General features: G+C 43.7%; 1 protein-coding gene across 1 annotated transcript in view; it reads left to right on the forward strand.

The window, feature by feature from the left end:
* LARGE1 (LARGE xylosyl- and glucuronyltransferase 1) overlaps positions 1-26364 on the forward strand; it is a 697253-nt gene that overhangs the window by 273212 nt on the left and 397677 nt on the right. The window contains exon 4 of the mRNA XM_003905455.5: positions 18807-18889. Coding sequence (XP_003905504.1) covers positions 18807-18889 — 83 coding nt within the window. The remainder of the gene's footprint in view (positions 1-18806; positions 18890-26364) is intronic.

A 26364-nucleotide genomic window follows, 5' to 3' on the forward strand; every position in this document is an offset into this window, starting at 1 on the left:
TCCATTGATCTATATATCTCTTTTGGTACCAGTACCATGCTGTTTTGGTTAATCTAGCCTTGTAGGAGTACCATGCTGCTTTGGTTACTGTAGCCTTGTAGTATAGTTTAAAGTCAGGTAGCATGATGCATCCAGGTTTGTTCTTTTTGCTTAAAATTGTCTTGGCTCTACGGGCTCTTTTTTGGTTCCGTATGAAATTTAAAGTAGTTTTTTCTGTTTCTTTGAAGAACGTTAATGGTAGCTTGATGGGAATAGCATTGAATATATAAATTACTTTGGACGGTATGGCCATTTTCACGATATTGATTTTCCTATCCATGAGCATGGAATGTTTTTCCATTTGTTTGTGTCCTCTCTTATTTCCTTGAGCAGTGGTTTTTAGTTCTCCTTGAAGAGGTCCTTCATATCCCTTGTAAGTTGTATTCCTCAGTATTTTATTTTCTTTGTAGTAATTGTGAATGGGAGTTCACTCATGATTTGGCTCTCTGTATGTCTGTTATTGGTGTATAAGAATGTTTGTGATTTTTTGCACATTGGTTTTGTATCCTGAAATTTTGCTGAAGTTGCTTATCAGCTGAAGAAGTTTTGATCTGAGAAGATGGGGTTTTCTAAATATACAATCATGTCATCTGCAAACAGGACAATTTCACTTCCTTACTTCCTGTTTGAATATCCTTTAATTCTTTCTCTTGCTTGATTGCCCTGGCCAGAACTTCCAATACTGTGTTGAATAGGAGTGATGAGAGAGGGCATCCTTGTCTTGTGCTGGTTTTCAAAGGGAATGCTCCCAGCTTTTGCCCATTCAGTATGATATTGGCTATTGGTTTGTCATAAATAGCTCTTATTATTTTGAGATTTTTTCCATCAATACCTAGTTTATTGAGTGTTTTTAGCATGAAGGGGTGTTGAATTTTATCGAAGACATTCTCTGCATCTATTTATGTAATCATGTGGTTTTTGTCATTGGTTCTGTTTATGTGATGGATTACATTTATTGATTTGCATGTGTTGAACCAGCCTTGCATCCCAGGGATGAAGCCAGCTTGATAGTGGTGGATAAGCTTTTTAATGTGCTGCTGCTGGATTCGGTTTGCCAGTATTTATTGAGGATTTTTCCATCGATGTTCATCAGAGATATTGGCCTGAAATTTTCTTTTTTTGTTGTGTCTCTGCCAGGTTTTGGTGTCAGGATGATGCTGGCCTCATAAAATGAGTTAGGGAGGAATCCCTCTTTTTTTTGTTGTTTGGAATAGTTTCAGAAGGAAGGCACCAGCTCCTCTTTATACCTGTGGTAGGAATTGGCTGTGAATCCATCTGGTCCTGGGCTTTTTTTGGTTGGTAGGGTATTAATTACTGCCTCAACTTCAGAACTTGTTATTGGTCTATTCGGGGATTTGATTTCTTCCTGGTTTAGTCTTGGGAGGGTGTATATGTCCAGGAATTTATCTATTTCTTCTAGATTTTCTAGTTTATTTGTGTAGAGATGTTTATAGCATTCTCTGATGGTAGTTTGTATTTCTATGGAATCAGTGGTGATATCCCCTTTATCATCTTTTATTGTGTCTATTTGGTTCTTCTCCCTTTTCTTCTTTATTAGTCAAGCTAGTGGCCTATATATTTTGTTAATCTTTTCGAAAGAACAGCTCCTGGATTCATTGATTTTTTTTTGAAGGGTTTTTCATGTCTCTGTCTCCTTTATCCATGAGCATGGAATGTTTTTCCATTTGTTTCTGCTCTGATCTTAGTTATTTTTTGTCTTCCACTAGGTTTTGAATTTGTTTGCTTTTGCCTCTCTAGTTGTTAGGGTGTCAGTTTTAGATCTTTCCTGCTTTCTGTTGTGGACATTTAGTGCTATAAATTTCCCTGTAAACACTGCTTTAGCTGTGTCCCAGAGATTCTGGTATGTTGTGTCTTTGTTCTCATTAGTTTCAGAGAACTTATTTATTTCTGCCTTAATTTCATTATTTACCCAGTAGTCATTCAGGAGCACGTTGTTCATTTTCCATGTAGTTGTGCGATTTTGAGTGAGTTTCTTAATCCTGAGTTCTAATTTGATTGCACTGTGGTCTGAGAGACTGTTTGTTATGATTTCCTTCCTTTGTATTTGCTGAGGAGTGTTTTACTTCCAATTATGTGATTGATTTTAGAATAAGTGCTTTATGGTGCTGGGAAGAATGTATATTCTGTTGATTTGGGGTGGGGAGTTCTGTAGATATCTATTAAGTCCGCTTGGTCCAGAGCTGAGTTCAAGTTCTCAACATTCTTGTAAATTTTCTGCTAGTTGATCTGTCTAATACTGAAAATGGAGTATTAAAGTCTCCCCCTATTATTTGTGGGAGTCTAAGTCTCTTTGTAGATATCTAAGAACTTGCTTTATGAATGTGGGTGCTCCAGTATTAGGTGCGTATATATTTAGGATAGTTAGCTCTTCATGTTGCATTGATCCCTTTACCGTTATGTAATGCACTTCTTTGTCTGTTTTGATCTTTGTTGATTTAAAGTCTGTTTTATCAGAGACTAGGCTTGCATCCCCTGGTTGTTTTTTTGTTTTGTTTTGTTTTGTTTTTTGGTTTCCATTTGCTTGGTAAATATTCCTTAGTTTCTTTATTTTGAACTTATATGTGTCTTTGCACATGAGATAGGTCTCCTGAATACAGCACACGGATGAGTCTTTACTCTTTATCCAATTTGCCAGTCTGTGTCTTTTAACTAAGGTATTTGGCCCATTTACATTTAAGGTTAATATTGTTATGTGTGAATTTGGTCCTGTCATCATGATGCTAGCTGGTTATTTTGCACATTAGTTGATGCAGTTTCTTCATAGTGTCATTGGTCTTTATAATTTGGTATGTTTTTGCAGTGGCTGGTACCAGTTTTTCCTTTCCATATTTAGTGCTTCCTTCAGAAACTCTTGTAAGGCAGGCCTAGTGGTGATAAAATCCTTCAGGAGGATTTACTTGTCTGTAAAGGATTTTATTTCTCCTTCACTTATGAAACATAGTTTGGCTAGATATGAAATTCTGGTTTGAAAATTCTTTTCTTTAAAAATGTATTGGCCCCTACTCTCTGGCTTGTAGGATTTCGGCAGATTGATCCACTGTTAGTCTTATGGGCTTCCCTTCATAGGTAACCCGACCTTTCTATCTGGATGCCCTTAACCTTTTTTCCTTTGTTTCAACCTTGGAGAATGTGACAATTATGTCTTGGGGTTGCCTTTCTGGAAGAGTATCTTTGTGGTGTTCTCTGTATTTCCTAAATTTGAATGTTGGCCTGTCTTGCTAGGTTGGGGGAAGTTCTCCTGGATAATATCCTGAAGAGTGTTTTCCAACTTGGTTCCATTCTCTCCGTCACTTTCAGGTACACCAATCAAATGTAGGTTTGGTCTTTTCACATAGTCCCATATTTCTTGGAGACTTCGTTCATTAGTTTTCCTTTTTTTTTTTTTTCCCCCTCTAATTTTGTCTTCACACTTTATTTCATTAAGTTTATCTCCAATCTCTGATATCCTTTCTTCCGCTTGACCGATTCAGCTACTGATACTTGTGTATGCTTCACGAAGTTCTCGTGCTGTGTTTTTCAGCTCCATCAGGTCATTGATGTTCTTCTCTAAACTGGTTTCTCTAGTTAGCATTTCCTGTAACCTCTTTTCAAGGTTCTTCACTTCCTTGCATTGGGTTAGAACATGCTCCTTTAGCTCGGAGGAGTTTCTCATTACCCACCCTCTGAAGCCTACTTCTGTCAATTTGTCAAACTCATTCTCCATTCGGTTTTGTGCCCTTGCTGGAGAGGAGATGCAATCATTTGGAGGAGAAGAGGCATTCTGGTTTTTGTTATTTTCAGCATTTTTGCAGTGGTTTTTCTTCATCTTCATAGATTTATCTACCTTTGATCTTGGATGCCGATGGCCTTTGGATAGGGTTTTTTTTTGTGGGCATCCTTTTTGTTGATGTTGATGTTATTGCTTTCCGTTTGTTAGTTTTCCTTCTAACAGTCAGGCCCCTCTTCTGCAGGTCTGCTGGAGTTTGGTGGGGGTCCACTCCAGACCCTGTTTGCTTGGGTATCACCAGTAGAGGCTGCAGAACAGCAAAGATTGCTGCCTGCTCCTTCCTCTGGAAGCTTTGTCCCAGAGGGGCACCTGTCTGATGCCATCTGGAGCTCTCCTGTTTGAGGTGTCTCCCAATCAGGAGGTACAGGTGTCAGTGACCTACTTGAGGAGGCAGAGTCTGTCCCTTAGCAGTGCTCGAGTGTTGTGCTGGGAGATCCACTACTGTCTTCAGAGCCAGCAGGCAGGAACGTTTAAGTCTGCTGAAGCTGCACCCACAGCTGCCTTTTCCCCCAGGTGCTCTGTCTCAGGGAGATGGGAGTTTTACCTCTAAGCCCGTGAATGGAGCTGCTGCCTTTCTTTCAGAGGTGCCCTGCCCAGTGAGGAGGAATCTAGAGAGGCAGTCTGGCCCCAGGTGCTTTGCCATGCTGTGGTGAATTCTGCACAGTCAGAGTTAACAGTGTGAGAGGAAAAACCACGTACTCAAGCTTCAGTATGGTGGACGCCCCTTTCCCCATCAAGCTCAGTCATCCCAGGTAGACTTCAGACTGCTGTGCTGGTGGGGAGAATTTCAAGCCAGTGGTTCTTAGCTTGCTGGGCTTGTTGAGTGAGACCACTTGGCTCCCTACCTTCAGCCCCCTTTCCAGGGGAGTGACCGGTTATGTCTCGCTGGGATTCCAGCCTCCACCCAGGGTATGAACAAAAATGCCTGCAGCTAGCTAGGTGTCTGTCTGAGCAGCCACGTTGACTTTTAGTACAATTTATTTTCTAGTCTTTTGCACCTGAGAATTAGGTTTTGTTTTTCTTCTCTTTCTTTGTGTTTACTGATCACGTTAACTTCTTAGATTCTTAAAAAGTTAGTTTTGGTAGAATTCTTCTGTGATGAACCCCTGGTCCTGTTCAGAAGCTCCAGTAGACGCGCTTAAAAGTCTTGGCCTTCCTCAGCCATATTTCAAAGCACACTCTCCGCAAGCTGCTGGCCTCCTGCCCATGAGCAGTACGCTTCTTCTTTCTCCATCGTTTGGTGTCTTTAAGGATTTTAATGAAAAAGCCATAGAGGCAGACAAGAAATGTCAGTCAGTGGAGTCAAAATAGAAACTCTCTTCATCACAGCGCTTTTTGGTTCCAAGTGCTGAAGCTCATCTTGACATCCTGTCACGGTACAGGGCCACGTAACCAGGGATGCTGCCACCATCTGTGGGTGTTGCTGAAACTTCTCTGGGCTCCGAAAAGCATTTCTGAAAACTCTTCTATCACAATGCCAAGGCTGTCAGCTGAGCTATCTGGTGATAGGAACAACGGGCCCTCATCAGTCCCTTTGCCCTCTTATCATTTGGTAATTATGTGTGTTTCAAATAGCTGCCTGTCTTACTCTTGCTTATTTCTGTTGCCTGGGCAGTGCTGTTTCAGTGATGGCCTGGCCTCTGTGTGCCTCAGAAGTTGGAGCAGAATGATCCCCTTTGATCTTCACTCATTCACATGTGTGTATGGATATGTGTATTTTTCTTGCCTTTCCGGTTCAGGTCTATTCTGGGACTCAGCTATTGTACAGAAGAAAAAACAGTCACTGGAACTAGTATTAGATTCCTGAACAGGAGACTTTCCTTTGCTACTCATTAGTCTTGTGACCTTAGACAATTCAGTTACCTTTTGGGAGTCTATTTCATCATTATAAAATGAAAATAATAACATGTTCTTCCCAGTGCAATTGTGAGGATGAAATGAGGTGGAGGCAGAGGAAGCTAACTGTGTAGGAGTGTCGCATATACTCATTATAAATATTCTACTTCTCCATTGCTACCTGAAAAATCAGCTAACAGTTAAATGATTTAAAACAGCACCAATTATTTTATTACCTCTCATGGTTTCTGTGAGTCAGAGATTTGAGAAGGGCTTAGCTGAGTGGTTCTGGTATGGGGTCTCTCATACAGGTGGCATTAGTGTGTGGCTGGAGCTGGAACAGTACAATGCTGGAACAGTGGGTGCTGACCCAGCCTCCCTTTCTTTTAGACTTAGGTCCTCATGTGGTCTCTGCATGGGCTAGTTTGAGCTTCCTCACAACATGGCGGCTCTAGGTAGTCAGCTGCTTGCTTACATGGCAGCTAAAGGCTTTAAGTACAAGTATTCCTGTAAGCAAAGCAGAAAGGAAGCACTTTTCATAACCTGGCCTCAGAAGCCACACAGTGTCACTTCTGCTGATAGTGTTTTCTGTTAGTTGAAATGGTCATAAAAGCCCACTCAGCACATACCCATCTCTCAGTAAGAGTAATGTCTAGGAATTTGTTGATGTACTTAAGAACTGACGCAATGGATATTGTTATTATGGAAAGTTAATGCATGTTACCCTCTGATGTCAGACCACTCCTTAAGGAAGTACCTATTTTTCCTTCTGCTCCTTGCTTTGAACTTCATTTCTCAGTAGTAATGTATTATAGTAATAACAGTTAATCAGTCCTTGAAATGTATCAGACATCATGCTAGAGCTTTACATAAAATATCTCATGTAATTCACACAACGTACTTTCTTCATTTGACAGATTAGAAAACTGCTAGGAAAGGTTTTGTCGTTATTTCAGGGTCACACAGCCAGAAAGAGGTGGAGCTTGGGATTAAACCTAGGCAGTTTGATTCTAAAACCTGTTCTTTGAACCATTGCACTGAAGCTCTGTGAATTAGAGCTTGTAGGACCCAGACTCTCATCAGCTGCTGAGCCCAGATCCTTATTGTGTTTTCCACAGGGGCCTCACCTCTGCAGACTTTAGGGTCACCAGTCATGGGGATCATCTTTCACCTTGGGGGCTTTAGCAGCCCCGCGAGGTAATCATTCCTCAGTGAGTTTAGGCAAAGATCCGTCTGTTCTTCTAAAAGAAATTGGAATGTTTTAAATTATTTTCCAGACTATGGATGTATTTTTTAGCTCAGTGGGACATTGGTATTTGCTGGAGGCAACATGTTTATAAAACTCAGTGTTTCTTACCTGTATATTCTGGGTCCTAACTAACCCTACAGTATTTTGATGCACTTTTTCTTTCTTTTTTTATTGTATCTTCATGGACTTTACATGATAACCGAGCAGTGAGGGGATTTGCCAGCTATCTTCCCATATCCCACATTGCTGTTGGAGAACACTATCATAGCATTTAGGCTCACATTTCATTAGCTTCATATGCCTTCTTTGGGGCTTCTTCAAGGATGTAAATCCACAAAAATAAAAATGTCTTCTTTAAATTTCAGGCCCTGGAATTAGGGGATGTTATAGCTGGAAGGAACCTGGTGGTATTGTCTCGTGCAGTTGTTTTCAGGGCACCTTAGGTACCCTCCCTGTATATGAGTTATTTATTGCTACACAGCCAGATACCCTCAAAACTTAACAACTTAAAATGTCAAGCATTTATTATCTCGTACAGTTTCTGAAAATTAGGAATCTGGGAGCAGTTTGGTTGGGGATTATGACTCTCAACCTTTAAAGAGATTGCAATTAAGATGACATCAGGGGTTGCAGTCATCCGAAGGCTTGATTGGGGCTGAACCCTGCATCCATGTAGTTTACTCACATGATTGGAGTTCTTATTTCCTTCAAGTGTTCTCATAACATAACAGCTAGTTTTTCCCAGAGTAAGCAGTTTAAATGGAGAAGAAGTAAAAAGCTACAATGACTTTTATAACCTAGCCTCGGATGTCATATACCATTACTTCTACTGAATTCCATTGGTCATACAGCCCAGCTCTGACACAGTATAGGCACAGGGTTTTCACACAGGGCATGAAAACTGGGGGCAGGGATCTTTGGGGACAGTCTTGGAGGCTGGCTCCCACGCTATGGCCAAAGCAAGGGACTATATCTCTGCCAGCCCCTTGTCTGCTGGCCTCAGAGTAGCCTTCTGTTGTTGCATATTGTGCTTTCTTGTAAAATTTATTTTAGATATTGTGCCACTGAGAATAACAACAAGTAAAGATGCAACTCTCTCATTTTAAAAACAATGAAAGGGTTTTGCCTAAGGTTACAAAGTTGCAACCACAGCCCAGATGATGAGTCAGGTGTCTCACCTCCTCATTCCTGTGTTATCTGGGGAGAGGAGACAGGCAATGTCAGGATGGAACAGAGGGAATTGGGTACTTTGAAGACCTTCCTTTCAATGATGGGAAAAATACTATCCCAACCTTACTTGAAGGTAGAGGAAAGAGTAAGAAGAAAATAATTTGATGCCTGACATTTGAGGAAATTTTGGGCTCAGACCTTAAATGTAGAACCTTCTGCTTACAATAGACTATAATTGTTATTATTATTGATGATTGCTGATACATACCCATTACTTACAAGGTACCAGGCTCTAAGCTCTTTACGCGAGTCATCTCAGTTAATTTGCCCAACATGGGGCCGGGCACGGTGGCTCATGCCTGTAATCCTAGTACCTTAGGAGGCCCAAGTGGAAGGATTACTTGAACAAAGGGGTTCAAGACCAGCCTGGGCAACTTAGCGAGACCCCATCTCTCAAAAAAAAACAAAAAAACAAAATTTAGCTGGGCATGGTGGAGAACACCTATAATCCCAGCTTCTTGGGAAGCTAAGGTGAGAGGATCACTTGAGCCCAGGAATTTGAGGCTTCAGTGAGCCATGATTGTGCCACTGCACTCCAGCCTGGGTGACAGAGCAAGACCCTGTCTCTAAAATAAATAGTTGACACATTTCTTACTCCTCTTTATAGATGAGGAAACTGAGGTCCCAAGAGGTGGAGTTATGTCTTGAAATGTGGGCGAGAGTTGGATAGGTGAGGTGAAGGGGCAGAGCATTCTAGAATGAAGGCACATTCTAAAAGCAAGAAAGCTTGATGAGTCATCTAGCATGACCATAGCATAGCGCTACAATGATCATTGTTGAGTGATTGTCTGGCTAATGCGTGTGGACTTTTTGGGACCAGGCCAGTCTTCCAGAGGCCCCCATGATGGATCCGTATTGGATTGTTGTCAGATAACCCGCCTACCCCAGACATGGGTCTCCCTGTATCGATTGCACTTCTCTTCACCGACCCCAAAATCGGTCTCATCCTTCAATATGTTTTTCTGTGTAAAATTTGGGTTTCTGATTTCTCAGGTGGCTATGCTCTTCATAACACAAACAAGTCAATCCTAAAGCAGGTTGGGATATGCAGGATAGAAAATCCCGGATGGTTCATTCATTCATCATCCATTTATGTGCCTTGTCCATGGAGGGGACACCCAGAGACTCCCTGTTCTCACACCAGGCCCTGGAACCCATGTGGTCACACCTGTTCCTTGCTGAGCCCCTGAAGGCTTGGCTTACAAAGCCAGGAGGTACATCTCCTTCCGTTTTCTGCATAGTTGAAATAATTTTGTCTTTGCATCCGTGGTTCAGCATTTAGAGTGGACAGATTTAGATCAGTGGTGTCCCAAATCCTGGAGGTTTGTAAGATGATTTGAGAGGGCACATTTGCCATATGTTTTTAAAATGTTAATAGGTACATACGTGTTTTATTGAGGCCATTACTACAGGCTTAACAGCAGGACCGTGAATTCAACCCATCACTTCGTCATGGACTGGCTGAGCCCTCGGACCTTGGGCAAGTTACTTAACCACTCTGTGTCTTACCTTCTTCAGCTTGAATTTGGGAAAAACCTGGATATTAGGAAAATGCTGTATAGAAATTCTAAATCCTTTGTTTGATAGAGGCAGTGACTGAGGATCCAAGAGGTTAGATAATTTGCCCCAAATCACTTAGCTGGCACTACTGTGTCATACTGGACCCCTGTTGACTCCAATAAGGATAACACCATGTTCGAGAGGTTGAAGAAGAGACTCAGAGCCAGTGAAGGAGACAGGGTTTATGGAGAACTTACATACAGGGGTGGACCAGTGACCGCAGGCTGAACAGCAGAACTGCTACCATTTGTAAAAAGCATGCAGTTGATATCGTGTTTTCACTTAGCAGTCTCCACCCTGCAACCATCACTTAACCAAAAATAAAGGGCCTCATTCCCCTGTACAGTCTGCATCCCAGGAAATGGGCCGGAGTTCGGACACTCCATGATTCTTTTTGTTTGTTTGTTTGTTTGGAGATAGAGTCTTGCTCTGTCACCCAGGCTAGAGTGCAGTGGCGCACTGTCGGCTCACTGCAACCTCCACCTCCTGGGTTCAAGTGATTCTCCTGCCTCAGCCTCCCAAGTAGCTAGGATTATAGGCACCCACCACTGCGCCCAGCTAATTTTTGTATTTTTTGAGTAGAGGTGGGGTTTCACCATCTTCATCAGGCTCGTCTCGAACTCCTGACTTGTGATCCACCTGCCTTGGCTTCCCAAAGTGCTGGCATTACAGGCATGAGCCACCACGCTTGGCCTAGGATTCTTAGCTCAGAACTCCAAACACACATCCTTCTTAGACCATATGGTCATTTTCAGAAAGTGCCTAGGTAGAAGCCTGCACCCATTCTCATCTCTTTCCGTTTTTCCTCACCCTGAAAAGAGTAACAAATTCCAAGGCCTTGGGATATGTGGTAGTAGCTGTAAGAAGAACGCAGCCCTTCCTTGTTTTATCCAAGTGAAGAAAAGTGGTGCTCTCTACTTGAGAGGAATTGGAAATAGATTATTTGCACACCCTCATACTCTCTCAAAATAATCACAGTTAACATCTGTTGAGTTTTTACTATAGAGTTTCTTCGAAGTGCTTCTGCTAGAGCAGCGGTTCTCAAAGTGTGGTCCCTGGGCCAGCAGCAGCAATGTCGCCTGGATGCAGACTGTTCTCAGACCCCCACTCCAGAGATCCTGGATCAGAAACTGGGGAATAGCCCGCACTCTGTTTTAACAAGCCCCCCCGGTGATTCTGATGCATACTGGAGTTGGAGAGCCATGTACTCTGTGTCCTCAACAAGCCCTTTAAGATTATGTCCCCCACTATACAGATGATGAAGTCAAACCAGGAGGACTCTGAACAGCGTCTTGTGCTGTTTGTTCATGCAGGAAACATTAATAAGAATTGATTTATTAGGGATACTTTATTGCACTCATTTGTTTGATCCTCACACAACCCAATCAGTAGCTGTTTTTATCTCCATTTTACGGATGAGGCAAGTGAAGCTCAGGGACACTAAATAACTCTTCCAAGGTCACGCAGCCACTTAGCTTTGAGGTTGTGGCTCCAATCAAGATCTCTCTACTCTTGTTGCGGGATTTTCACACTACGTTGCACCTGCCTCCGACTCTCGCTGCTGCCTGTCTGACCCCAGCTGTTTGCTTCTCCCCAGCTCTCAGAGCATCTATCCTCTGGGAGGTCTTGCCTGTCCCCCTCAACCCCACCAAAAGTCTGCAGCTGCCATCCAGAATCTGGGCTGAGCCTGTCTTTCCATAGCACACCTGATGCCCAAGTTTAAATGGGTTTCGCCTCTCACTCCCTCAGTCTCTCTGATAGGAGATGCTTTAACTGAATCGTGCCCCCAGGCAGAATGGCCTGAAGGGGGCACCAGGCCCTGTGGGCAAGAGAAGCAGGGCTGACAGGGTGTTGAAAGCTTGTGCCAGGGCCACAGCTTGCCTAGCATCCGTTAGTTTGGTGTGAATTTCTTCTGGGATGATGATTTTTTTCCCTGTATTTGTGTGTGAAAAACTGCCCCCTGGGGATTCTTTCCTGCTGGGAGGCAGAGCATGGAGAACTTTATTTTTCAGATTTTCATAGAGCCTGACCAGCACAAAGTCACAAATCCAGGCTGGCCCTGATATCACCAGTTGCTCTTGTGTAGTCACTGAAATGCCTTCTCCTCCAGGATGCTCTCCCTGCATTGTCTCTATCTGGGTGATGCTGGCCACTCCAGGATACAAAGACACCGAGCTTGCGATCGTAGGATCGTTCTCATTCTCCTGTGGGATCTCCTGGTTAGCTATCATATTGTCTCTGCACCTGACTTTGGGGAATGGGGATTGTCTTAAAATGTACCTTTATTTCCTCCAAGCCCAGCACAGTGCCTGGATTGCTGGCAACTCTAAAAACATCAATGTTATGAATCTTTTGTGCAGGTTCTAAGACAAAGGTCATCCCTTGACCCCAGCGAGTTCAGGAATGAACCCAGTTCACAGTTCTGCACTACCTTCCCTGTATCATCAGGTACAGCCTGCAAGATTCAAGGTGTGCTGGGCACCATGTCTAGGATGACAGGAAATGAGTGGAAGCCTTAGCGTTGCCTTAGAAAGAGATTTTATGGTTCATTACTCAAGAGCTTTGTAAAACTTTTAAAAAGTATAAAATGTACAAATTCTCAAGTTGGTTACATTGGTGCCGTTTCCTTTAGGGATCAGAAATTACCTATGAATGGCTGAAAGTCTTCTGTGCTTTCTTTCCCGCCAACAGGTTATGTGGGATGCTGAGGAAAGGTCCTCAGTGTTGCGCAGGTCCTGGCAGGTTGCAGCTTGCATGCTCAGGGGCCAAAATGGTTCCAGGAGGGGCCAAGAGGTGTGGGCAGCGCTGAGGGGAGGCAATACACAGGCAGGAAGGTGTTAAGGAACCCAGTAAGGACTGGAACTGTGGGATCGGGCCCCTGACAGAAGCCAGGGAAATCTGACCTCTGAGACCCCCACTGGTGCCTCCCAGTGACCAAACTCAACCCGAAATCTGAGGCAAAAGGAGCCCACTTAACTTGGCCTATAAAGGTCAGACTCGGCCAGGCATGGTGGCTCACACCTGTAATCCCAGCACTTTGGGAGGCCGAGGTGAGTGCATCACATGACACCAGGGGTTAAAGACCAATCTGACCAACATGGCCAGAGCCCATCTCTACTAAAAATACAAAAAGTAGCTGGGCATGATGGCCGCATGCCTATAGTCCCAGCTACTTGAGAGGCTGAGGCAAGAGAATTGCTTGAACATGGGATGTAGAGTTGGAGTGAGCTGAGATCATACCACTGCATTCCAGCCTGGGCGACAGATAGAAACTCGGTCTCAAAAAACTAAACAAAAGGCCAAACTCTCCAGACACAGGACAATTAGGAGAAGGGTAGAGAGTGAGTTGGAGGGGCAAATGAGAACATCAGATCATCCTCCATCTGGACTTTGTGACAGAGAAACATGAGTGTTACGTCTATACAGTCACATGTTGCCTAATGACATCTGTCAACAGCGGACTGCATATACCACACTGCTCCCATCAGATCATAATGGAGCTAAAAAATTCCTGTTGCCTAGTGACATCATAGCCATCTTAACATCATGTGCAACACATTACTCGTGTTTGGTGATGTTGGTGTCAACAAACCTACTGCACTGCCATTTGTATAAAACTATAGTGCAATTATGTACAGTACATAATACTTGATAAAAAATGGCTGTTACTAGTGTATGTATTTATCATACTATCATTATTTTAGTGTATTCCTTCTACTTATGTTTTTTTTTTTAAGTTAACTGTAAAACAGCCTCAGGCAGGTCCTTCAGGAGGTATTTCAGAAGGCATTATTATCCCAGGAGATGACAGCTCCGTGTGTGTTAATGCCCCTGAAGACCTTCCAGTGGGACAAGGTAAGAAGGTAGAAGACAGTGATATTGATGATCCTGACTCTATGTAGGCCTAGGCTAAGGTGTGTGTTTGTGTTTTAGTTTTTAACAAAACAATTTTAAAACTTAAATTATTTTTAAAATAGAAAACTGCTTATAGAATAAGAATATAAAGAAAAATATTTTCATACAGCTGTACAAGGTGTTTGTGTTTCAAACTATGTGTTATTATAAAAGAGTCCAAAAGTTAAGAGCCAGGCACAGTGGGGCGCACTTATAGTCCCAGATACTCTGGAAGCTGAGACGGGAAGGTTGCTTGAGCCCAGGAGTTCGAGGTTGTTGTGTGCTGTGATCATGGCTGTGAATAACCACTGTACTCCAGCCTGGACAATATAGCAAGACCCCATCTCTTTAAAAATAGAGATAGTTAAAAAAAATTTAATATTTGTAAAGTAAAAAAGTTCCAGTAAGCTAAGTTTAATTTATTATTGAAGACAGAAAAATATTTTTTATAAATTTAGTGTAGTCTAAGTATACCATGTTTATGAACTAAGTGTACACAGTAGTGTACTAGAATGTCCCAGGCCTTCACATTCTTTGACCACTCACTCACTGACTCACCCAGAGCTACTTCCATTTCTGGAAACTGTAATCATGATGAATACCCTATACAGGGGCACCATTTTTTTCTCTTATATTTTTACTGTACCTTTTCTATGTTAAGAGAGAGAAGTACTCACCATTGTGTTACAGTTGTCTACAGGATTCAGTGTAGTATCATGCATACACATTTGTAGACTAGGAGCAATAGACTCTACTATATAGCCTTTGTGTGTTGAAGGCTATACCATCTAGGGTTGTGTAAGTGCACTCTAAAGTTGCTCGGAAGACAAAGTCACCTGACGATGATAGGCTACTCAGAAGATATCTGTGGTTTTTTGTTTGTTTGTTTGTTTTGAGACAGAGTCTCACTCTGTCGCCCAGGCTGGAGTGCAGTGGCGCGATCTCGGCTCACTGCAAGCTCCGCCTCCCGGGTTCATGCCTTTTTCCTGCCTCAGCCTCCCGAGTAGCTGGGACTACAGGTGCCCGCCATCACGCCCGGCTAATTTTTTTTTTTTTTGTATTTTTAGTAGAGACGGGGTTTCACCGTGTTAGCCAGGATGATCTCGATCTCCTGACCTCATGATCCTCCCGCCTCGGCCTCCCAAAGTGCTGGGATTACAGACGTGAGCCACCGTGCCCGGCCATCTGTGTTGTTAAGCAAAGCATGACCATAACTGCGGGTATAGAGAGGAAGGCCTAGTGCAAGGACCAGTGGTCACTGATTCTGACATTCAGATTCCAACCTTTGGTTTGTTTGTTTGTTTTTTGGTTTTTGGGTTTTTTTGAGGGGGGGTGCGGTTTGAGACAGAGTTTTGCTCTTGTTGCCTAAGCTGGAGTGCAATGGCGAGATCTCGGCTCAGTGCACCTTCCGCCTCCCAGGTTCAAGCGACTCTCCTGCCTCAGCCTCCTGAGTAGCTGGGATTATAGGCACATGCCACCACGCCCGGCTAAATTTTTGTATTTTTAGTAGAAACGGGGTTTCACAATGTTAGCCAGGCTGGTCTCAAACTCCTGACCTCAGGTGATCTGCCCGCCTCGGCCTCCCAAAGTGCTGGGATTACAGGCATGAGTCACCACACCCAGCAAAATTAGCCAGCAGTGATGGTGTGTGCCACCATGTTGGCCAGGCTGGTCTCGAACTCTTTACCTCAGATGATCCGCCCGCCTTGGCCTCCCAGAGTGAGCCACAGGCATGAACCAAGACCCCACCCTTTGATAGGAGGAATGTTGAGTAGTTGTAACCATTTTTAATCTACCACACCAAGAAACTTAAAAACTGAACTTAATAGCTTCAAGCCCTAAAGTCATAGGACAAAACCATTTTTGTGACCCCATTCGTTCAAGGATCATTTATCTTTCTCCCTACTCTCCTCATTCTCACTCCAACCCCTGCCCCACTCATGGTTCACTTCTGTAACCCCAAATTTTGCACCACCCAAAACTCCTCTAAGAGCATAGTCGATGCCACTGTGATTTTCTGCTTTCCCGGGTAGCAGGGCCCTGCTGCTACGCCTCCAGATGATGCATTTATTCATGGTGGCAGGTGTATTCGATGAAACTAAAGAGATTGGAAAATTATGTAAAGTGTTTGAGAATGTGCATGCTTGTGCTTGCATTCAATGGGTCCGTTTTAAAAAGTCCCTGAACCCTGAAGCCATGACAAAGTTTGATATCTCTGAGGCCGTACGTTTAAATATTTGCGATTCTGAAGCGCCTGATTCAGCGTGTTTTTCCCCCTTCTCATCCCCTTCCCAGTTATGTCTTCCATGTGCAGGCGTTTTCCTATTCATTTCCCTCATGATTGAAATGGTGACAGTTACATCTGCATTATAATCTTTCATCCTGAGTCTTTTACAGATATTATCCAGAGATAAGCCACGCTCTCTTTCTTTTACAGGTGGAGAAATTAAAATATGCTTAAATTAGCCTGAAAAAAAGGTACCAGAAAACCCAGAGCGATCTGACATCACTTCATCTTGCTTCATTTTGCTTCATTTTTGCTCCCTCATCCCTCATACAGAGTTTTCTAACAGCAGTCCTCTTGACCTTTGGGGAAGGATAGGTCTTTGTTTTGGGGGCTGTCTTGTGCATTGCGGGATGTTTAGCAGCATCCCTGGCCTCTACTCACAGATGCCAGTAGCATCCGCCTGCCCCCCACCCTAGACCCACCAAGGAGTGACATCCAAGACTGCCTCCAGGCATGGCAGATTTCCTGAGGGTTGGAGGATAGGGAGGTGAATTGTCCCTGGTTGAGAAGTACTGCCTTCCGGTAGAGCATGTGAAGCTCCTGGGCATCAGGGACTGTGAATTACTGGTCTGAGGGATGGAGGGCCTAGGGCACAGAGTGTATCTTAAAAATCTTTTGAGTGTTTCTGATGTACCGCCAGGGTTAAGAATCTGTTCCAGGTGGGGCACAATGGCTTATGCCTGTAATTCCAGCACTTTGGGAGGCCGGGGTGAGTGGATCACTTGAGGTCAGGAGTTTGAGACCAGTCTGACCAACACGGTGAAACCCTAGCTCTACTAAAAATACAAAAATTACCTGGACATAGTGGTGGGTGCTTGTTATCCTAGCTACTCAGGAGGCTGAGGCAGGAGAATCACTTGAACCCAGGAGGCGGAGGTTGCAGTGAGCTGAGATCGCACCACTTCATTCCAGCCTGGGTGACAAAGTGAGACTGTGTCTCAGAAAACAGCAAAACCAATCTGTTCCAGAATTCAAATCCCAATTCTCTAAGCCTGAGTTTCCTGATCTGTGATACTAAAATGATAATATTGTACCTGTCTCATACAACTGTGAGCCTGAAATCTGGTAATATTAAGCACAGTGCCTGGAATGTCATCATTGGCTCACTACATACTAGCTTTCGTGATGCTTCTCATTCCTCTCTTTCATCTCCCCTCCTCTTTCTTCTTGGAAGCAGGTATAAGAGCAGAGGCTGGGACTGTAGCACCCATCTGGGTTGGGAATTTGCATTTTGAGTGTGGGGGTAGGGTATATAGGGGAGATGAGAGCAGAGTGGGGTGATGGTTCAGATGAACCCTGGTGGGGACCGGCATGGAGCCTGACAGTCAAGGGCAAAGGGACCCTCCATAGAGGAAGAGGAGTGGTAGAGTGATATGAGGCTCTGAGAGTCGTATTCATATGGCAAGCCATAATTGTAGGATTTCTGAGAAAATTAGATTCTATATGAAGCCAAAGTCCAGTTTCTCATACTGGGAATAGGTGTCCAAGGTGGGGTGAAGGTCACTAGGGTTAAATGGGTCATGGATGTGGATTTGAGGCTGTGGGATGGTTCATCCCTGATGGCCGAACCTCCCATGCTGATGTAAGAAAGTGGGGTGATGAAGGAGGCCTGGGAACCAGAGGACATTGTCACGTCACCCTGTATGGGAGGGGCCCAGATATCAAAACTGCATTTTGACATGGCTGGTTGGGATAACGAGGTGTCTGGAAGCCCATGTCATGGGAGCAAGAGCTGTGAGGAGTTCTGGAAAAGAAAAGGCATCTCTCAGGTGCCCTCCTTTAATGGATGTATTGAGTACTGGAGGAAACGTCATCGTTCTACAATACGTCCAGGACAGAATGCAACTGGAGTGGGTGTTAAGAGGCAGGTTTCCGTTCAAGGAAGGCTGTGCTTCAGTAGAAAGGACAAAATCCAGAAGTGTGAACTCTCCATTCTTTCGGAGGCTGGATGATGATGTCTTGTCCGGGATGCCCTAGGATGGTGCTTTCCGATCTTTTTCAAGTTGTGCTACACATAGAAAATGATAACGGCTGTGGTGCAGGAGGAAAATAGAAAAGTTGCTTGAGGATGCCAGCCCTGCCCAGTAACTCAGAGGGCGTAAACAGATGAGTATATTTGTCACCTGTAATTCAATCATGGCACACTGAGGTGCCTCGGCACTCCATTTGGGAAGCCCGGCTCTGGAGGTCCTTTTTTGGCGTCATTGGAACTCAGTGTGGTGGGCAGCGTATTCCCTCACTCCCTAGCACCATCCTGCAAGACACGTGTCGTGACGCTTAAGTGGCAATGAGTTAGCGGACCCTGCTGCTCTCCCAGGGTCACCCTGGGTTCAAGGATTCATGTCTGAGGCCCATGCTCCTGGCTACTTAGTTGAGATGACCCCTTGGGTTCCCTTCAGTTCTGCCAGTCTTCCGTTCTTTGAACTGTATCCCAGATGGGGTGCAGGGGTGTTCATGTGTCCCCTTTGTCCCTTTTATTAGGTTGACTCTAACCCATCACATCTTGTGGGAACATTTCACAAACTCTCCGAGCCATAACTTCTTAGTCTGAGATCCCCGATTGTTGGTTCATACTTTCAGGACGTATTTCTTTCCTCTCTGTCTAACCAGTTGTCATTGTCACTCAGCTTGGGGACAGGAGACTCACTGTTTGCCTAGTTGAGCCAATCACCATCTTTCTTGTCCCCAAAATGTAATTGGAAGGAGACTTAATGGTTTCCAAATGATAATAGCTCCATAAACCGATTAAAAGGGCCTTAATAAAACCGTCTTGAGTTATTTTCCACAGCTGCAGACGGTGTCCTTTGTTTTCTAATGATGCCAAAAAGAAATCAGGGCAATGTTTCTTTCTAGTGTGATCTGAAGCACCAGGAAGGCCTCCTTCCGTCTGTCTGGCTGCTCACCCTGTCCTCTTTTCTTCCCAGACAATCCACGTTGCTATTGTCTGCGCCGGATACAATGCCAGCCGGGATGTCGTCACCCTGGTCAAATCCGTCCTGTTCCATAGGTAAGAAGAACTTCTGTGCTGTGTGGGCAGAGGTCTGTCACTGCCTGCCTGTGGATTTCCTTGGGGAAGGGTTAAATAACAGCAAAATTTCTCATCAATCATTCTAGCTGCCATAAAAGTGTAATTTTTGTCTGAAACCCTGAGGAGATGATTGTGTTAACAATGTTTAATGACAGCGATTAGGTGCTGTCTTGCCATGTTTAGAATTGTAACTCTCAGACCTAATGCAATCTTAAAGGATGCCTCAAATCTGATGCTTCAGTCTCTCTGTCGGCTTCCCCTGCCTGGCATTTACCAGACCTCAGTTGTTATACATCCTTGTCGGTAGGTTGTGTTATGGATTGAGTTATGTCCACCGCAATTCTTACGTTGAGGCCCTCATCCCTGGTACCTGAGAATACGACTGTATTTGGAGATAGGGTATTTAATTAGATTAAAATGGGGTCATTAGAGTAGGCCCTAATCTAATGTGACAGGTGTCCTTTAAAAAAAAAAAAAAGGAGATTAGGATACAGACATGTGCCAAACACAGACCATGTGAACATACATTGAGAAGGAGGCCATCTGCAAGTCAAGAGAGCGGCCACAAAAGATGTTGGACTTCTAGCCACATAGATGGTAGGAAAATAAATTTCTCTTGTTTTATCCACCTAGTCTGTGGTGTTCCACTGACTTCCTCTATTCTGATGTGGGCTGTCCACTACTGGGCATTTCTGACTAGAAAAGTCCTGCCTTACATTAAAGTTTCCCAACCTGTGGATGATCCCCATTGACTGATGGATCCCCCATGGGAACCATCTTCTTAAGGATTGGTGGTTCTTCTACCTGGAAGTGATAATGCCTCTGGATGCTCATCACTTCTCCTTGTGACACTTCCAGCACTGGCTTCTGCTTTCTCAGGGAACTTTTCTTCTGTTCCTCACTATTTTGATTGGCATCTACACATACCCAGGGTCCTATCCAGAATGGCGTTCATGGTTCCAGCCAGTGCCCTTGGCTCTGCTTTAACCCTCTGGCCAAGGGTTTGGATGAAGCTTATCCACAGCTGTAGCCAACAGCATGGGAACCTATTGGGTGGATGAGGCAGGATCCAGGAGGCTCTCCATGGTAGGAATAGTGGTGAAAAGTTTTCAGAGGTCAACTGAACAGAGATCCATGTAAAATGCTGCACCTGAATCTGTCAGTCGCATAAACAAAGATGGGAGCCATGGTGGGCTTCCCAGACCTACCAACCCTGCAAGGAACTGGGATTTCATCATTGATTCCACCTTCTCTCTGTCTTCCAACAAGCCCATCTGCAGTCAGTGCTTTGCGATTCTCCCTCTGAGATAGTTTTCACTTTCTCCCCCTTTCTCTCCATCCCCACGGCAACTGGTGTCGTTCAGGGCCACCTGTCCTCTCACCTTCATGTGTCCTTCCTGCCTCCCCAGTTTCTACTCTTCAGATCATCTGCTGTGATTCCAGAATGACATTTCAAACAGGCACATCTGATTTCTCAAAACCTTTTAGCGGCTTCTCCTTGTCAAGGGGTGGAAATCAAACCTCTTTACCATGGCACAAAGACCAGGTTGGTCTCTGTGGTGCTTTCTGTCTCCTCTTTTTGCTTTGACTTCAGACTCCAGCAGCTCTGAACTGCTTGTAGCTCCCCAGCTCCCGCATAGCGTGTCCGGCCTGTTGTGTCTCGTTCTGCTGCTCCGTCTACCCATTTCTCCCTCCTTCTGCATTTCCTTCCACCCTCACATTGGCAAACTGCCTCTTAGCCTTTCAGACTTTACATAAGCATCTTTTCTAACAGGAAGCCAACCTTCTGCCTGGGTTGGGGTTTCTCATCTATCAGCCCATAATACCCTATGCATCTTTCCATCATTAGATTTATTACATTATGTTTTATATATGTATTCATTATAGGTCTGCTGTAGCAGAATGTGGGCTTTCTGGAAGGCAGAACCCATGCCATCATTTTCTGTGTCTCTAGTATCTTAGCAAAGTACCTGACACATATTACATGCTCAATAAATGTTAACTTATTTGACAAGTCAATCTGGGGGAGTTCATTAATAAAGAACATGAAGATATTTATTATTCAATCAGTTAACTAATATATCCAGCCCAGACTTAGTTCAGTTCCACATTCATGACACTATATAGCTGAGTGATTTTCAGCAGGTCATTTTAACTTTATTTTTATTTATTTATTTTTCTGAGACGGAGTTTCGCTCTTGTCGTCAAGGCTGGAGTGCGATGGTGCCATCTTGGCTCACTGTAACCTCTGCCTCCTGGATTTCAGTGATTCTCCTGCCTCAGCCTCCCCAAGTAGCTGGCTTTATAGGCGGCCGCCACCACACCCAGCTAATTTTTGTATTTTTAGTGGAGACAGGATTTCTCCATGTTGGCCAGGCTGGTCCCGAACTCCTGACCTCAGGTGATCCACCCACTTTGGCCTCCCAAAGTGCTGGGATTACAGGTGTGAGCCACTGCCCCCAGCCATTTTAACTCTTTAGACTTCAGTTGTTTTAATCAGTTAACTTTTGCTGCGTGTCAGTTCACCCTAAAATGTATTGGTCTAAAACATTTTCATATTAGTTCGGTTGTTTCTACTGGACTCACCAGTGCGGTTCTTTTGCTGGGCCCCTTACGTGCCTGCAGCAAGCTGGCAAGTTAGCAAGCGTCAAATTCACTGCCCAGCCTGAATGAGGAAGTGGATAGGAGAAGTAAGCAATCAACGAATAGATAACAGTTCACTATAGAGGCTGTCAGTTCTTCGTCATAGCGCTGTCCAGTTGGAGTTACTATTTCAGTTGTATATTTGAGGAGGAAATGGGAACACCAGATAAAGAATGACCAAATGGGGCTTGACCTACTGTCTTCTGAACTGAGGTGAGATGCCCTTTCCCCATTGTTATTGTTTCTCTGCAGTTTTGAAGGCTCCTTTCAGTACTACGGCCTTCATCTTGTGGCTTAAAACCAGGCATTTGAAAAACAGTAAGCATTGAAGTAGATGAGTGGTCTTCAGCCTTTTATGTATTTACTACTTGTTGCCATGATGTATCAGGTCCCTCCCTGATTAACAACAACAACAAAGCCCACTTTCTACGAAAGGGCCTTTGCATGATTATAGGTATTCAATTATGCTATTTCTCAATTATGGCAAAGTTAAAGATCATAAAAACCTCCGATGTTGTGTATAAATTTTATTCCTGTTGCTTTAGCTGCAAATCAAATAATCTAATAGTTGTTGAAATTGTAAGAATCCTGTTGGGTATAAACTTTTACTCCTACAGTAACAGTGCAGCACAAAGATGTTAAATTTAAAAATAGCAGTAGTAGTATTATTAACTGCTGATGGCATGTCATACTTTTAAGGCGGCGTGGGGACTTGAGAAGAAAGCAAATCCTTAGTATGTGCTATGAAAATTCTGCATCCCATTTGTTATGCTGAGCCCCTGTCTACTCCAGTGGGCATGGCACCAGGTTCAAGAGGCCAAAGAAGAGACCCAGGGCCAGCAAATCAGACATTGGGTTTAACTGGGGGCTTACATATGTGGGAAGAGATTCCAGTGGCAGTGGGCTGGACAGATCTGCCTTATGTACAGCCCAGTGGCAACAGGCTGGTCAGGAGAACCCCAGGACGCAGTGGCAGCAGGCTGGGCAGGAAAACTGCAACTACTTATGAAAGGCACGCAGTTTATATAACATTTTCACTTAGTACCTGTATTAGTCCATTTTCATACTAGTATAAAGAACTGCTTGAGACTGGGTAATTTATAAAGGAAAGGGGTTTAATTGACTCACAGCTTAGCATGGCTGGGGAAGCCTCAGGCAACCTACAATCATGGCAGAAGGTGAAGGGGAAGCGAGGCATCTTCTTCACAAGACGGCAGGAAGACGAAGTGCTGAGTGAAGGGGGAGGATCCCCCTAGAAAGCCATCAGATCTGGTGAGAACTCACTCACTCACTATCATGAGAACAGCCTGGGGGAAACCACCCCCATAATTCAGTAACCTCCAACTGGTCTCTCCCTCGACACGTGGCGATTATAGGGATTATAGGGATTACAATTCAAGACGAGATTTGGGTGGGGACACAAAGCCTACCCATACCAGCACCCTTTCCCTAACAACCTCCAGTGGGGGTGGCACCAGGAGGTTGCCAAGTAGCACCACTTCAATCACCCCAAAACTCAGGGCCTCAGTTCCCCGTATGGCCTGTGTTCTGTGGGACAGTTTGGGAGCTCCGAAGGTTCTTATAGACAAGGAATGAATCTCCAGGTTGGCCTCTCCTGGATTCTCCAGTTCAGAACGCACATTCAGGTGCATCTGTCATACAGGGTCATTCTCAGGGTATGCTTAAGTTGTTGCTGTCAGGTGCATTTACCATACACCATTTTAATGACTACTGACCACCTTGGACCAAATTACCATGGAAGTTCCTGTCATCCCTGAAATTATACAAATGGGAATGATTCTGTGAATTGATATGTGGGTGATGAGTTGAGATATCAAGACAAAAGGACTTTTGAAAGACTTTCGGCTCAGAAAGTCCAGCTATAAATAGCTTCATTGCTTCCCAAGCACATTATGGGGATTAACTAATACGTGGTTATAAAATACATTGACAAATGAAGTACCTTACTAATGTTAATAATAATATAATAATAGTGGTGCAGGATGCTTCTTTTGGCTTTCACTGTTAATTACAGTAATTAAATTTATTTTCCAGACAAGATTTTTAGCAAATTTTCATTTAAGGCTTGCTTTGTTACATCAAATCAATTTTACTTCTGCCATATGCTTGATGACATCTTTTAAAAGATAGTAAAAAAGGAATAAAGGCACACTCGCACACTAATGCCAACACTGACAATTGCTGTGACCTGTTGGAGAGAAATTCATACAATGTGGGAAGACCTTGACCCAGTATGCCCACCTTAGGGACTCTCCCTTAAAAAGATAACCCTACCAATAGAAAAGTCTTTTATAAAATATTGCTTTGTAATTATAAAATTGGATAATACTTAAGAACAGAATAAAAAATGGAACATTCTTTTATAGTAAACCATGTACTCAGTTTTGAAAAGTATGGCATACCATGAAGCAATGCTTATATAAAATAAGGGAAAATATAATTTAAAATGGGATGCATAGTATATATTTCAGTATATAAACACATGCATATATGTGACAGTACACATATACAGGGTCAAAATACAGACTAGCAGAAAATACATAAGAAATAGAACTTTTGCAAGTTGTGTTTGGGTGGTACAAATAAAGGTAATCTTGTTTTTTTTTTTTAGACAGAGTCTTGTCCTGTCATCCAGGCTGCAGTGCAGTGGCCTGATCTTGACGCAATCTCGGCTCACTGAAACCTCCACCTTCTGGGTTCAACCGATTCTTCTGCCTCAGCCTCTTAAGTAGCTGGGACTATAGGCTTGCGCCACCACGCCCGGCTAATTTTTTTTGTGTTTGTTTAGTGGAGATGGGGTTTTACCATGTTAGCCTGGCTGGTCTGAAACTCCTGACCTCAGATGATCCACCTGCATCGGCTTCCCAAAGAGCTGGGTGAGGTTACAGGTGTGAGCCACCGTGCCTGGGCATAATCGTGTTTTTGTTTTCAGTGTTAAATATATTTTTGGTTGTGTCACCATACAACCTCTATAGTGAAGAAGAAAGGTGGATGAGAAAAATATATACAAATTATAAAGGACAAAGGTTTGTTCGTTACCCAGTAGAAAATGGCACAATATATGTCTGTATCACCTAGACGGCAGGATATTCAGAGGAAAATTGGGGGGCATGCCTGTGACTCCAATACCAGTTGCAAATAAACTGGGAAATATTGCTGGTCTTCAAAGAAACTAAACTCTTAGGGAGCAGGGAGAAGAAATATTTATTTAGCAACTAAGTGTTTACCTCCTGGGCAGGAAGGTGGATCAGCTTGTAAAAATTTAATATTTGTTTGCTAGCATGATCTACTTACTCTCACACTCTACAGCCCTGTTGGCAGGATGAAGCTGGGTTATTTGCCTTACTTTGCATAGCAAGTAGTTGTTTTTGGTTTTGTTTTTCTAAACCTCACTTGTGCCCCTGAAGGACATGGTGAATAAAAGAGCATATTCATGACCAGTATCTGCTTTTAATTGTCTTTTCCCTTATTCAGGCTCAAATTCATTGTAGAACTGTCTAAGTTGTGCATAGAATTTGAATAAAACAAAGAAGCAGGCCTACGTTCTGGTTCTGCTCCTACCAGGACTAAGCTGGGTGACGCTAAGCAAGTGACTCTACATCTGGGAGCTTTGACTTGTTTCTCAACCTGCCATAGAGCCCTGTTTTGAATATGGGAAGATAGGCTCTATGTAAAACTTGTCTGTATTTTATTTATTTAACAAATACAAATGTAGCTCTTGCTCTGTATCAGGGTCTGTTCCAAGTGTTTCCCAGATACTAATGCATTGATTCCTCATATGCCTTCAGGAGGTGAGCACTAGTATGATGCCCATTTTACTGAGAGTGAAACTAAGGAACAATATGCTAAGTCATGGCTCAAGGTCTCAGGGAGAAGATGGGCAGAGCCCGGTTGGAAACCAGGCAGTCTAGCTTCGGAATCTGAGCTTCTCACCACAAAGAAGTTACCATTTTTATGCTTTTTTTTTTTTTTTTTTTTTTTTTGAGACAGAGTCTTACTCTGTCACCCAGGCTGGAATGCAGTCGCACAATCTCGGCTCACTGCAACCTCCGCCTCCCAGGTTCAAGCAATTCTCCTTCCTCAACCTCCCAAGTATCTGGGATAACAGGTGCCTGCCACCACACCTGGCTAATTTTTGTATTTTTAGTAGAGACGGAGTTTCACCATGTTGGCCAGGCTGGCCTCGAGCTCCTGACTTCCAGTGATCTGCCTGCCTTAGCCTCCCAAAGTGCTGGGATGACAGGTGTGAGCCACTTTGCCCAGCCTCATTATTCTTACTTTTTCTTTTAATATTCATTTTGGCTGATAGTGTAGACGTTGTGATCTCCATAATCATTTTGATGCCGGATTTTTTGTTCCTTAGCTCAGCTAGGTCTGGGTTCTTGCCTCGTGACCAGGAAGAATTAGGCACACGGACACTCAAAGAATGAGCAAGATGGGAAGTTTTATTGAGTGATGAAACAGCTTTTAGTGGGAGAGGATGTGGGGGTGGTCCCCCTACCCAAAGGCAGGAGAGTTCCCAATATGGCTGAGCACAAGACTTTTTATGGGCTCAGAGTAGGAAATGCATGCTGATTAGTTTGTGACTATGCAAAAGAGGTTAAAGCAAAGACACCACACAAAGGTGGGCACGATAGTGTGGAAAACCAATTAGGAAAGGGTAGGTATGTGTAAAATAGGTGAAGGATGTGGATTAATTAGAGGAAAGCATGCCAAACAGGAAGGTGGGTTCTCAATCCAGTTCAAGCATTTACCCAGGACTGTTTCTGGCTTGAAGGTTGGATTTCACC

The sequence above is a fragment of the Papio anubis genome, chromosome 16 (assembly GCF_008728515.1).
Source record: "Papio anubis isolate 15944 chromosome 16, Panubis1.0, whole genome shotgun sequence".
Classification (NCBI taxonomy): Eukaryota; Metazoa; Chordata; class Mammalia; order Primates; family Cercopithecidae; genus Papio; species Papio anubis.